Here is a 14,933-nt window from a genome sequence, read left to right as displayed (position 1 = left end):
CAAAATCAACTTACAACAACGAACTATAGCCTAAGAACGAACAATTTTAACAAAGAAGTCTCTATTACACAAAAAGGCAAAGCCAAAGACTGTTGCTAATGCCAAGGGAAGCACATGTAGGCTACAGAATTGTAGTGCTGCTGTAATTTCCGCAGCACGTGGCGGGCCGGATGAAATCAGTTCGCGGGCCGGTTCTGGCCTGCGGGCCGTAGTTTGGTGACCCCTGCATTAATGCAACGTTGTGAAACGCTCAATGAATGGGAAACTATCGTCTGATTGTTTTGTAACTTTTTTCGACATGAATAAACATATTGTACTTTTAGTAGGCTACTCTCACTACGTGCTTTGATTCTTATCTGGTGATGCTTGTTATGCACTAAAGTCAAAATTACATAAAAGTTTATGTTTTCAAATAGAGAGAAATAGCTTTATTTGCCAATCAGATTGTATAATATATTACGGTACACAATAAGCTTACATCACAATAATATGCAATTCATAAATACAGAGGAACGCATAATTACGCTCAATGTAGAATAATTCAAGCTGATGAGCCAGCAGCAGTGAAAGATCATTTGGTCACCCATTCAGCGCTCCAAACTGGTTATAAAAATATAAAATGAAAAAAAAAAAAAATAGGTTGACGAAGCACTCAAAATGCTAGTAGCGACAAAATAATTACGATGTAGCTTATTAGTGACATCTTTAACAAAGTAAATTTTTGTAGGGGTAGGCTAAGTTGGAGCTTGCATAACTAGTCACTGGAAGAGTGAAAAAAGATCATTGCGGGTGGCTGCTCATGAGCCGGAGTGTATCCATTAGGTGTAACGTAGGTATTTACGTCAAAACAGCTCAATAGGCTTTGTTATGTCTGCGGTAAGGGCCTGCGTCAGTGGTTCAACGACTCTACAAGTAAAAAAAATGCCAGGATTAAGCTTTCAAAGAAGCTTTTGCAATTCGAGGATGAAGATTCAATCATTTATAAAACAATTTAACAATTAAATTAGACCAACTTTCCATATCAACCTAAATAATTTTGTAATTTTTATTGGCAACTCTATATTTTGTTTCAAAATTGTTATGTCAGCATGAAATTGTAAAAATGAAATAGGGCTAGCCTAGTTAAGTTAAGTTAAAGCTTCTATTTGTGAGGAAGTTTCCTTATTTGAGGAAATCTGACTTCAAATTTGATGAAAGAAGAAATAATGAAGCATGAGTTAATGACTAAAATTGAGAAAAAAAGATAATTTGCTCCAAAAAAAAAAAGAAATTCCTTTTTGTCATGCTGCTAGAAATGCAGGAATTGTTAGGGCTAGGCTATAGCCTTTTTGTCTATTTCTGAATGAAAAACCACTGTATGTATATTTTGCATTCCTGTTTAATCTAAAATAATTTTTCGGGTATGCCTGTCAATACAAGCAAGACCGCCTATTAAGTTAGCGTTTAGACCAGGATAGTTTGTTGCGTGGATGGTTTGAAATGTTAACTTGCATATTATACAGGCAGTAGCTATTTAACCGGCTCTGGTCTTGTAATCTGAAACACTATTTGACCGGTCATAACGTGTTCTTTTTTCTCTTTCAAAGCAAAAGACGAGAGGAGAAGAAAAAAGTGCTATATATATATTATAAGTTCTCAATTCAACAATTTTATTCCACTGAATCAGTGGTGCGTACGATGTTTCTCGGGCTGGAGTTCCCGATGGAATGAATTCGATACTACCTAGATCCTAGAAGCATTCTTTTTTCTTTAACTAAATTTTGACCCGAAATAAAAATAATAAAAATATATGATATAATATAAATAATAATATAATCGAAGTAACCCAATTGTTAGGCTGCTGCAGTTTTGCGGTCAATTTTTAATTCAAGTAGCATTTTTATGTCTTTTCAAATATAAGTAATAAAGTTAGAGTATTTTTAATTTGCTGGAATTTGAGAATTTCTCTGCGTATGTTTCCGTTCGTCATAAGATTAAGAGGATGTGACCGTGTTTGCCGAACGATGCATTACATTTTTGCTCTCAACAAGTTAGTTTGATGGCTGTAAAAAGTGACAATACTTTTTTTTTAAAAAATGGTTTCATCAATGTTCAGTTAACTATTAGGCAGTTTTTTTAGCAGGCAATTTTAGTTTAAAACGAAACGCTTCTGGGTAGTAGGCCCATCAAACTCGTACCCTTGGGGATACCGGTCCGAGAAAGATCGCATGCGCCGCTGACTCAGTTAAATAAAACAATTGAATTTAGAAGTTATATAGGCACTTTTTTCTTCTCCTCTCGTCTTTTGCTTTGAAAGAAAAAAGAACACGTCATGACCGGTCAAATAAGGTTTCAGATTAAAAGACCGGAGCCGGTCAAATGGCCACTGCCTATTATAATTAGCCTATATATATATATAACTTTCTAGAAAGCTATCAATTGTTTAGTAGCTTTAAGTCCAGTATGGCACATTCAGTGAAGTTGTTTGTTTATGACATTTCCAAAGGAATGGCAAGATCACTTTCCAATGCATTATTAGGTGAACTATATAATATATATAATATCATATATGTAATAGGCTACGGTATTATGCAACTTTTGGATTTATATATAGATTCTTTAACCTCATGGTTTTGCTTTTGTTTTTGAAAACTTTTCAAAAGTTTTGTATTTTTTATCTATATTTTCTCGGAATGGCCCGTTTCGGTGAGTCCGATCCCTTAACGGTTTTTTTTTCATTTTTTTTTTTTTTAATTATTGGGTACCGTAGCCTAATTATCATTGCCGTTTTAGGGTTAGGGATTAGAGGTTAGGAACTCACCGAATAGTAGCAGACCCATATTTTCTACTATTTGCACATTGAAATGAATGTGGAGCTATGCCAAAATAAACTTGATTGATTAAACTTTGATTAGCCTATAAAACAAAACTGCTAACTACCCTGACTAAATAAAACAGTCGATGAGTTATTGTTTAAATTATAATAAAGCAGTGACTGCGTTAGCAGTGTCAAGGATAAAGGCTATCATTGTAAATAACCATAATTCTTAATTGTAGATTCGACATTTTACCATAAGAAAACTGGGCTTCTTAGGTTTGATCTCTAGGTACTTTGCTGCCGAATCATATTTATTCAAATTAATAAAGAGTAAAAAGTATACAGAAATTTTGATTAAAAAAACGGTCATATTTGGATTGAGAACTGTAATAATTGTAAGAAATATGATGTCTGTAGAATATATATATACATATACACATACAGTATATAATGACAGAATCCAACATCAGCTGCTTTTTTGTATTTCTAGGGCAACAGATCAATGGCATCTGGTGAGCATTTCCTTTTGTGAAACTTGAAAGTTAATGTCATAATGTTGAATGAAACAACTAAACTAACTATGAACTCATTGCTTGTTTGGCAAGATCCAGCAATGTGCTGCTGCTTCAACTTTTGAGATCTGCTCTTGATGTTGAAACTTCACTGTGTAAATCTCTGTGACTGAGCCTGTACAAGTATGCAAAACCGCGAGGAATAAACTTCCAAAGAGGCCTCACAGTTGAAAAATAAACATTCCCTCAATCAATATGATCGTTATTGTTGAAAGATGATGATAATTCTTATTATAAAATAAATTCTCATCTACTGTAGTTGTTGGCTGCAATGTTAGTGATACGACAAACAACAGTTGTAGTATGTAGAGATATTGAGAGAAAACGTGCACCATTTGAACAGATCACAGAGTACAATAAAATCAGAAGTATATTTGCCTAGGCTAACCGTTACAAAGGAACAAAGTTGTAATTTCATCCAGGGTTCCTGCTTTCGCTTTGATATCATTTCTATTTTGTGAGATGCTAAGTTTTACATAGTAGCACATGGTTTGAAAGCACCAATGGCACCACTGCTGCTTAACGCTGTCATGTAACAATTTGTGTCTTCAACTTTTCAGGCATACATCTGTTGTTGTTTATGGTCAAGAATTTTTTTATGGTGGAATGGGTATTGAGAGTTGCCCTGTGAGTAGCGTTTCCCAATTTTACAACTGCAACATCAGAAAAATCTTCCATTTCTTGGCCTAGTCTAGTATAATCTACTTTTAACAATTTCCATTTAATAGAACTACATATACTTCTGTAAACCCTGATACATTGTGACATGCTAATCATAATCAAGTTTGTCAAAACGTTTTTGTATACTAATAGTAAAATTTCTCATTATACTTAAAGTATGCTTCTATAATCTATGTCGTATGACATATATAATCTTTGGTTTTCTCCATTCTTCTCTACATGACTCCAAATATGATCAATGTTTTATATAAGTGATGTTTGCAAATATGTGGTACTGTAGCCTATATGTTTTGTCGGTTGATTAATGTTTCATTTTGTTGTTGCATATCATTGGCTCGCTTCATAAGTAATTAAGCATGTCTTCTGTGTGTAAGGGAATATTTCCCTTTGTAGGTTTCCCAACAGAGTGTTGTTAAATGGATTAGCTAACTGATTGTCTGCTCCATTCAACCCTTCATCTTTCCAGAGCGGGACGATACTGGGCCCACCCGATCAGGAAGTTGACTTGGGGTCCACAGACGTTCCATCAGATATGTTCCATGAATACCTCTCTCAACTAGGAGAAGATGCATTCCTGTAAGAGGTTTCATATGCAAATATAATGAAAAAGTAACCAAAGCTATTCTTACTTTTCGTGGTAATGCTGGTCGTCGTCGTCGCTGGCCAACTTAGTCATAATTCATCAGTTATTTTCGTTTTAAAAATTCAACTGTTTTGTGACAATTTTCAAAAACTCTTAATTTTAAATATATAACTTTTAGAGCACGTCAGATCTTACCTGTGCTTTGATTTAGCTTAGAAGCAAACACTGATACAACCGATGTTGCATGTGGTTTCATATTGCGAGCAGGGCTTTTAGAGTTACGGCGAGCTATGTCACATTTTGTAAGCAATTTATAAAAGGCCTACTTTTGTTTTCTTGATCTTTTCAAAAGTAAAGGACTATATCTATCTGGAAAGTTGAATTAATGATCGTGCCAGGCCGAGTGGTGAGAAGCCTGCGTGACGTTCGAAAGGACCTCGGTTCGGTACCGCTCCAGAAGCCCATATGACCCTTCCTTTTGTCTGTTGTGTTGCATTTGGTTCCACTGTATCATGTTGTTGCAATGGGTGCAAAATTAAACATGATTATATTGTTTACTCTGTTGAAACATCAGCTGTCATTTCAGCACTGGAAAAACAGGGAATTGACCAATCATACACTCAACTTCTCAAAAACACTTACGCGGAAAATACATCTATAATTCGGCTGCACAAAGACTCTGAACCATTTCAGATTCAAAAAGGGGTACGTCAAGGTGACACAATATCTCCAAAACTTTTTACAGCAACCTTAGAAGAAATTTTAAAGCAACTTAACTGGGAAGAAAAAGAAATCAAAATTGATGGTGAATACATAAACTATTTACGTTTTGCTGATGACATCATCTTTATATCTGAGCAACCTAAACAACTACAAACAATGTTAAGTGAACTCAATACAGAAAGCAAAAAGACTGGCCTTCATATGAACTTTAACAAAACGAAAGTTATGTTTAACAAACTGGCAGACATCGACAACAATATTCTTTTGGACGGAGCGATTATCGAAAAAGTTAATCACTATATATATCTTAGCCAAAAAATTACAACCAACTCCAATAAAGAAGATGAAATCAAAAGAAGAACATCACTTGGATGGCAAGCCTTCGGAAGAGCAAGTTCGATATTTAAGTCAAAACTGCCTCTTTCTCTCAAGAAACAAGTCTACGATCAATGCATCCTTCCAACCGCTACATATGGTGCAGGAACTTGTAACCTTACAAAGAAATTAACACTTAAACTAAGAACTATGCAGAGAGCACATGAACGAATCATGATGGGTTTAACATGGCGAGATAAAAAGACTGCCGAATGGATCAGAAATCAAACGAAATTATGAGAGATATTAAGCACAATCAAGAAACTAAAATGGTCGTGGGCAGGTCATATAGCAAGATATCAGGACAATAGATGGACTAAAAAATTAACAACATGGACACCACGAGAAACCAAAAGAAAGAAAGGAAAACCAAAAGTAAGATGGAGGGACGACATTGACAAACAATACAATACAACCAATTGGTGGTACCAACTAGCACATAATCAGATGGTACCAACTAGCACATAATCATGTAAATTGGCATGAAAAGGTGAAGGCTTACGCTCTGCAGTGGGCTCTTACGGGCTGAAAATGATGATGATATTGTTTATAATCATTAAGTTCCTTCCTCTCGCCGAGGGTTGGAGGCAATGAGGCGCCAAGTTATTATATTGTTACTAGGGTCTAATTACTGCAGTTTGCTACCCATATTATGAAGTAACTTTCTCATCATTGTCACCATTTCATTGATACAGACCTGCAAAGTATTCCTTGTTCGAACACAATTGCAACAACTTCAGCGCCGAAGCGTCACTCTTCCTCACTGGAGCTGAGATACCATCCCACATCACCGACCTTCCCACCCAAGTCTTGGCATCGTAAGTCACTAACAGAGGCTGATGAAGTTGTATTTCAATTTGCCAAAACTTTCGAGTATTGCCATCTGGTTCTTTAACATAACTCATTCAAATGTTTTCGTTTAAAACCTCACGATCAATCGCGTTTTCGGGCAATGTTCTTGGGTCATGCATCGTCTCATCTGCTGCTGCCGTTTCACCGTCCACCCGAATTCCTGTTCCCCAGTGCAGGAAAGCTGGCATTTATTTATTGTGATTTATTTTGAAGTCCATTTTAACCACAAATTTGTCCTTTTTCCATTGATTCAATGTCTGTACACATTTAATCAATGCAAAAAATTGAATTGTGCAGCCGCCTACTCGGAATGTGACACAAGCGAAACCCTTTTGTTGCCCTTGGAATCTCAACTATGAAGAGCGTGCGGGTCGGCTAATTATAAAGTTAATGTTACTTTTCATTCTCAGGCCGATGGGGCAGATGATCAAACAGATGATGGAGAACATGCAGGTGACCCTCAACTCGCAGGCGAACGTGAGGAGATTCTGACGTCACAATCAAAAGCGAACAACCAACTTGGACGGTGGCGAGGTCACGTGGGATGATTGTGAAGCTTTAGTTTGAATCATCTCCATAGAAGACGTCGTTGAAGGGAGGAGGCCAGTTCTCATGAAGTCGCCAACGAATCCCACCATATAATATTTTATTTTAATTTATTCTGCTGTTTACTTCCTTATATGTGATCTTATATTTTGTTTAGAGCCAAATATTTGTGTTTTGTTTAACTGTGCCGATCGTGAGGGCGCCGATAACTTCGAGTGCTTTTCTATTGTAACGTTGCTTGTATTTACGCCTCCCACTCCTTGATAAAGGGAGTTCTTGTGAGTTGTGATTGCTTCTAGGCATAATTGATTATGTTACTACGTATAAAAACTTACATTAAATATCAGTGCAAACGTATCTCGCAAATGATTAAATGATGATTTGACCATCACACTGAAGTCTGCCATTTCATGTGGCTACTTTTTTATCTCCCTTCAAAATTTCAAACGTTGTCATTCAATCGATAAATTTCTGTACCGACTTCGCAAACAATCTATTTGAATAAGATTCTGAAGAAGTCGCATTAACGGTGGCGAAAGCTTTATCAATAAACTACAAGTTTTCGAACCTGGCTGGTTTCCGTTACTTGTTAAGGACGTTCTGTGATTCATTGTGGAAATATTTATTCTTGGGCTGAGAAAGTTTCTGCGAGCTTCATCCTGGCAGTTTCATTTTGGCCACTTGTGGAGTAGGGTGTACGGTTTCAAAACTGTTTTTTCAAATTTTCCAACGAAACCAATTTTTTTTGTCGGGAAATAAGCTGAAAACTCATTATCTCAAATATTTTTTTCCTACTCGAACAATTCAAGGTCCCAACTCAAGAAAGAAATTTGGTGTAAAATCGTGGTACCGGCGATGGGAATTTTAACCACTAAAAAAGACTTTGAAGCTTTTTGCAGTTAGTATGAGCAGTGTTTTTTTTAAGGTGTTTTGGGGGACCGAAACGGTCCCCCAAATTTCTCCAGCGGTTTCCCAAAGTTTGGACTTGCAACTACAGTAGAAAAGTAATGGTTGTTTCTCGCTATGTCTTGTCGATAATACAAATATAGCCTACGATCAATAGTTCACGTCCGAAAAAAAGAATAAGTGGAGGTACAGCTAACAGCTGAATCAAAGAGTTATTCACAAAAAAAGTGCACCTTCGATACTCGTCAATGTTTATTTCTGATTTATGGCGCATAATGATCAGTTTTTACGTGTGGAAACATAACAAGCAGAAGCCAACAAGCACACTTTGTTTGATTGTGCAGCAAACTTGTTTGGCGGCCGTGTTGGGCAGGCTGTTTGGTCGCTGTCACAATCATTCAAGCTGTCCCTTGTCGAATAATTCATTTAAGCTGTGCGTTTAATAATTCGTTTAAGCAAATATGGCTATTTTTTGGTATTTAAATGAAACACTTGCGGTCTCTTAAAACTACTTAGCGGTCACCCAAACCAAACCTTAAAAAAAACGCTGAGTATGAGTAACATTAAGAGTTAGATATAAAAAAGTGTGCCACAGTGGTCACTAGCTTAGGGTTCAAAGAGCTATGGGGCTGGAAGGGCCCCAAACAGTGGCTGCAAGGGCCCTAAATGTGTCCAAGTCAGCTTTATGAAAACGACGGGGGTCGACTTGCACTATAATTGCAAGTTCAATAATTAATCTCATTACCAAGCCAAAGATACTTTAGCCTTGCTTGAATGTTATTAGGAATAACATATTAAACTGTTTGGTTTACAGATTGTCGCTGACAGGGTCCAGCACTGTTAGCTGGTAGGTAGTCAACTCAAACGGGTCACTCAAAATTGACAAACATGAAGTGCTGTTGCCTGCATGTGCCAGCTTCACATCCCAGCAGCCGTTTTGTGACTTAGAATGAGTTACTCGGTAGTTTCTGAAACTAAGAGTTTTATAGATTAATTATTAAAAAAAAACAGCTATTGTACTTGCAGCATGTCACTATACTTTCCTTATTCAATTCATTCACAGATTATTTTATGTTAGTTTTGTAACTCTGTAAAATGGCAACTTCAGCTACTAGCAGCCGAATGTCCATAAAATAACTACCAACCCATTAAATATAGAAACAACCCAATGTTGTTGAGAAGTAAAAAGAAACTTGCCTCTTTTTATGACATTACCATGCAATGTTCACCATGTTTATCACTCGCTACCCCAAACATCTGGCATTCATTAAAAAAGAACCAGATGTCACATGAAAGAGCATTTGGTTTTGTGAAAAAAGGCATTACTGAAGGAAAAGTAAAGAATAGTAATAATATGCAGGCACAGGAAAAAATTAATGAGGTTGATGACAGAATAAGGTTAGCTTATTTCGATGATGCACTGATTAGGGCAAAGTGGGGCGTGTTGTCAGAATTTTTGCAAATCAGCATATATCTCGTTCTGCACCAATGGTATCGAGATGCTAGATAGTGCAATTGAAAGAAGTATCATTCGACTTCTTTTAGCTACAGCTAAAGTTTTTCTGGATTATTTCGTCTTTACATAAATGCATGTTTAATGCAAGTGAATGGGCTGTGACAACACGCCCCACCCCGGGGCGTGTTGTCACAGAGCATGGGGCGTGTTGTCACAAAATTTCTGCACATGCTTTATGACTAAAATATGACAGAAACCAACAAAAAATGGTTTTAATACAGGCTAAACGAATAAAAAAATATTCGAAATGCAAAAAAATTTAATTTCAACATATTGGTAAAAATTTTATGCCCATTGTCAAAAACAATAGAAATGTCATCTTGAGATCGAATTATGTGTCACTATCGAATATATGTGTGTATCATTATCTAATATTAATTTTTATTACCTAAAAAAGCGTTGTATTTTAACAAATACGCATATTACCTCGTTGTATAAGCATAAATAATTTGTTATGTTTCTTAACATTAAAAATGCACACCACGGGGCGTGTACCCCGCAAACATCATAGCATTAGGCCAATACTGGCCCAATATCAGCTTGTATAGGCAACTTGTATTGGCACTGTACTGGCGTCAATACCGGCCCCGTATATTCTTGCACCCGGGCAACAACTTGGGCCGATACAGTCTTTGTACGGGGTAGCCGTATGCTGCCTGTACACAGCCAGCATTGGCCCAATATATTTAACTTGACTGTGACTACACGGCTATAGCCGTGTAGTCACAGCTGTGACAACACGCCCCATGGTATGAAATCACGTGGTTTCAACAACCATGTGTACATCTCTACTTGCATGTCTTATCTGTTTGGTATGATGAAAAGAACAGGCTTAAAGCTAACGAATGGTACCTTTCCTGATCAGTTATGATCATACCTTAGTTTGCCAGACCATTTTTTAGTTTAGTTATAAAACCTGATTTTGCCCAAAATTCAATGGCACTCCTCATAATTTCTGCTGTGGTGACAAATTTATTAACCTTCACTGCTTGTGCGAAAGAGAACTGAAAACTATGCGTTCCATTGAAAACTCGTGGTTATACGCTTGGGTTATCACATGGAAATCGTGCTGTGACAACACGCCCTTGTGACAACACGCCCCACTTTGCCCTACTTGCAGCATTCAATGTTGCCAGGGCTGTGAAGCCACTGTAAGAGAGCATTGGCTTCGTCTCCAGCGCCATCAAGCATTTAACAAATAGCTCTAGCTTCGGAGCCATCAAGTATTCATGCAATAGCTCGGGAGCTGCAGATTTTTTAAAAATTGCTCCAGCTCCGGCTCCATTAAGTATGTTTATTGTTTATAGCATTTACCACAGTAGGACACAACGGTTTAGTAATTTGCATTGTAAGTTAGTAGGCCTATTATATATAAATTTCTGTTTAAAGGGGCAAGCACACTAAAGTAGTAATTTTGCAGCTTCATGTCATCAGTTTATCAGTATTACTACTTCATTTTAAGCTAATCAAGATTAGGCTACCCAACCCTGAAGCTGGAGCAGATAAAATTTTTGTAGCTCCGGCTCTACAAGCCTGAATGTTGCTGCAATAAATTTCAATCTTGTTGTTCGTGTTTGATGTGATTATGTGCTTTTTGTGTTATGGTAGTGTTTAAAATGTTTGTTTTCTGACTGATATTTCAAACTTTTGGTGTAGACAACTAAGACAAGCATCAAAGGAGTACATTGGACATTGTAGTAGTGTTGACGGTTTCATACAGTGTGTACCAAAAAATGTATCTACTTTTTTGTGTGCTCAGTACTCAACTTACATGTTCTCGTAATAATAAAAAAATGGACAGAAGTTATTGTTGCACTTGCTAACATATTGGGTTTGGTGCCTTTGAAGCAGAAAAATATATCAGTTAATAAAAATCAAGAGATGCGTTCAAGATTTCTAGATTTCAAGATTTCGGGGGGGAAAAACAGTCACCTTCACGCGGTCCCCCCTGTAAGTAGCATCATAAAAAATGCGAAACGAAGACTGTCAAAACCGAACCTCGACCCGGAACGCTCAGTACAGGACCCCACGAGAACCGCTCTTTTCAGAGCGCGGCAGTTCCACTGTCGACAAGTACCGTCGTCCCACCATCTTACAGCTGAACGCTGAGGGCATCACATCCAGCAAGATTGATGTGATCGAGCAGCTCGCTCATAAGGACCGAGCTCTTGTCATCCTCCTCCAGGAGACCCACTGCACTTCTGCAGATAAGCTAGTAATTCCACACTACTCACTAGCTGGGTTTACCCAAAGCAGGAAGCATGGCCTTGCCACGTTTGTCCATGAGAGCTTAAACTGGACGCTTGCGAACTCCTCCGCCAATGAGGAAATAGAATGGGTTTGTGTGAGCATTGAAAATTACAACATCATCAATGTATACAAGCCACCATCCTCACACCTAAACCCATCATCTATACCCGCATTCCCCTCACCCAGTATCTATGCTGGTGACTTTAACTGCCAGCACACCGACTGGGGTTACAAGTACATCAACAGCGACGGAGAATGCCTGGCTGCTTGGGCTGCAAACAACAACCTCGCCCTCCTTTACAATCCAAAAGATCCAGCCAGCTTCTGGTCCGGACGCTGGGGAACGGGCACAAACCCTGACCTGGCCTTTGCAAGCATGGACACAGACAGCTCTCTTCCTGACAGACGTGTGCTAGAGAAGTTCCCACGTTCCCAACACCGACCTTCGCTTATCACTGCTCCTAAGCTTGTCTCTCCCATCCCAAGTGCCCCAGTGAAGCGATGGAACTTCAGAAAGGCCAATTGGAATCGCTACAGCCTCATAACCAATCAAACCGCGGCGCAACTACCCTCACCTTCTACCGCCAACGTGGATGAGGCTTACCAAGACTTCTGCCGTGCTATCAAATCCGCAGCTAAACAAGCTATCCCTCGCGGCCGCCGAAAGAACTACACGCCGTGCTGGGATTCAGAGTGCGAAACTTTATACCGCTCTTATGTTCGTGCCTCACCAGGTGCTGCCTCTATCTCAGCCGCAACAAGACTGCTTGATCGGCTGGACTCACGGAGGCTAGAGCGATGGAAAAACACCGTCAACACTATCGACTTTACACACTCTAGCCGGATAGCATGGAGTACTGTCAACAACCTTACGGGCCGTTCAGCACGCCCTTCCCGCCAATGCCCCGTTACTTCCAATAACATCGCATCAGAACTTGTGAAAAACGGGACGTACAAAATAGGCGACCGCAAGTTCTCCAAACTTGTAAAGAGGGAAACGTCTGATCTCTGGAAAATCCCAACACCAGACGAGGAAAGCATTTCTGGTGAATTTACGTCCGATGAGTTTACCGCTGCCCTACAATCAACTAAGACCCGTAAGGCCCCTGGTCCCGATAACATCTGCCCCGAACTTGTACTCCATGCTGGCACCGCCATGAAGTCTTGGCTGCGCAAATTCCTGTCTTCCTGCTTATGCCAACTCAAAATCCCCAAAATTTGGAGACGAGCCAAAGTAGTCGCGATCCCTAAGCCTCATAAGCCACAAGAGGATCCGAAGAGCTATCGACCTATATCTCTTCTCTGTATCCCTTTTAAAATCTTCGAACGTCTTATCTACACTAGAGTCGAACCAATTATAGACCCACTCTTGCCCCGGGAACAAGCTGGTTTTCGACGTGGAAGATCTACTGTAGACCAAGTCACTCTCATGACTCAAGACATCGAAGACTGCTTTGAGGCAAAGAAGAAGGCTGGTGCTGTGTTCCTTGACCTCACAGCCGCATACGACACCGTATGGCACCAAGGCCTCACCTGCAAACTCCTCCGCCTGCTCCCGGACAGGCACATGGTCCGCATGATCATGGAGCTCGTTTACAATAGAAGCTTTACCCTCACCACCGGAAGTGGTAAACCAAGCAGGTTACGACGCCTTAAGAATGGCGTCCCTCAGGGATCTGTCCTGGCCCCCCTTCTGTTTAACATCTACATCCACGACTTGCCAATCACGGTATCCGCAAAGTACGCCTACGCCGATGATTTGGCCATTTTACACTTGTCGAATCAATGGGATACATTAGAAGAGTCTCTAAACCAGGACATGTCGACACTTTCGGCATACCTCCAGAGATGGAGACTGAAGCTCAGCGAAATCAAAACAGTGACGACAGCCTTCCACTTAAACAACCGGGAAGCGAAGCGTGAGCTCAAGATCAACACCGATGGAAAAACCCTGCCCTTCTGCCCAAACCCTAAATATCTAGGGGTAGTCCTGGACAGGTCGCTCACTTACCGTCAACATTTGGAGTCACTACGCAAAAAAGATCTCAACACGCACAGCTTTGCTAAGGCGTCTGGCCGGCTCAGGCTGGGGAGCCGGAGTCGATACCCTGCGCATTTCCACCATCGCGCTAGTTCACGCTCCAGCAGAATACTGTGCACCTGTCTGGAGCCGCAGTGCCCACTGCCATCAAATCGACACTGCCATAAATGACGCCTTGCGTATCGTGACAGGATGCCTGCGACCTACACCATCGGAAAATCTCCCTGTCCTTGCAGGCATCCAACCAGCTGAGCTTCGTCGCGAAGAAGCTATCCTGTCTCTTTCTCGTCGCGCTACGAACCCCAACCACTTGCTCTACTCAAGTCTCCATGAGTCTGTGAACGAGAAACCTCAGCGACTGAAATCGAGACACCCATTTGTACGTGCCGCACAACTCCTGATGAAAACTGCTGAAGACCAATCCATCAGTGCGGCTACCTGGGCGGACCATCAATGGAGCTCGGAGTGGAAGAAGAACTCCTCAAGACTCCAAAGTTTCATCTCCGACACCAGCAACCACCCAACCGGAATGCATTTGCCAAGGAAGGCCTGGGTGCGGCTCAACCGCCTGCGTACTGGCGTCGGACTATTCCGCTCGAACATGCACAAATGGGGGATGGCTCCATCCGCGATTTGTGAGTGTGGCAAGGAGGAACAAACCGTAAACCACACCATTTGTAATTGCGCCATCTACCATGCGCCAAATGGTGTGCGTGGTCTGCGTGAACTGGATGACAAATCAATTGAATGGCTGCTCGACACCTGCCCAAACATCTAGACCGCGTCGCCGCCACTGCCCAAGGGTGGTAAAAGGCAGAGCCCCTCGACCCTTGGAGTGGCGAAGAAGGTTCAAACGAAGAAGAAGAAGAGATGCGTTTATTTTTTTGTTACCCACTGTAGATAAGGTTTGTTTAAATGTAGAAAAGTGGCAGTTTGGACCTCGAAACCATGGAGTTAAGAAAAAATATTTCACATGTGGTCATAACTACTTATTTTCCGTCAAAAAACAATGGTTTTACTATAGGTTGTAAAAAACCGTACACCCTATTGTGGAGGCTTTGAACTGGTGAGGCAGACCTGGTCATCGAGGC

General features: G+C 40.1%; 1 protein-coding gene across 1 annotated transcript; it reads left to right on the top strand.

Moving 5' to 3' along the window:
• The first annotated feature begins 2,411 nt into the window (after positions 1 to 2,411).
• LOC145774496 (desumoylating isopeptidase 1-like) lies at positions 2,412 to 7,812 on the top strand. The gene is made up of 6 exons (XM_082585753.1): positions 2,412 to 2,518; positions 3,288 to 3,309; positions 3,930 to 3,996; positions 4,517 to 4,626; positions 6,427 to 6,549; positions 6,994 to 7,812. Exons 1-6 carry the CDS (start codon positions 2,443 to 2,445, stop codon positions 7,073 to 7,075), a joined length of 480 nt encoding a protein of 159 aa, XP_082441879.1. The 5' UTR covers positions 2,412 to 2,442; the 3' UTR covers positions 7,076 to 7,812.
• The last annotated feature ends 7,121 nt before the right edge of the window (positions 7,813 to 14,933 follow it).

This window comes from Aplidium turbinatum, chromosome 7 (assembly GCF_918807975.1).
Source record: "Aplidium turbinatum chromosome 7, kaAplTurb1.1, whole genome shotgun sequence".
Classification (NCBI taxonomy): domain Eukaryota; kingdom Metazoa; phylum Chordata; class Ascidiacea; order Aplousobranchia; family Polyclinidae; genus Aplidium; species Aplidium turbinatum.
Note: the sequence above shows the minus strand (reverse complement) of the source record. Positions and strands in the feature narration are given on the sequence as shown.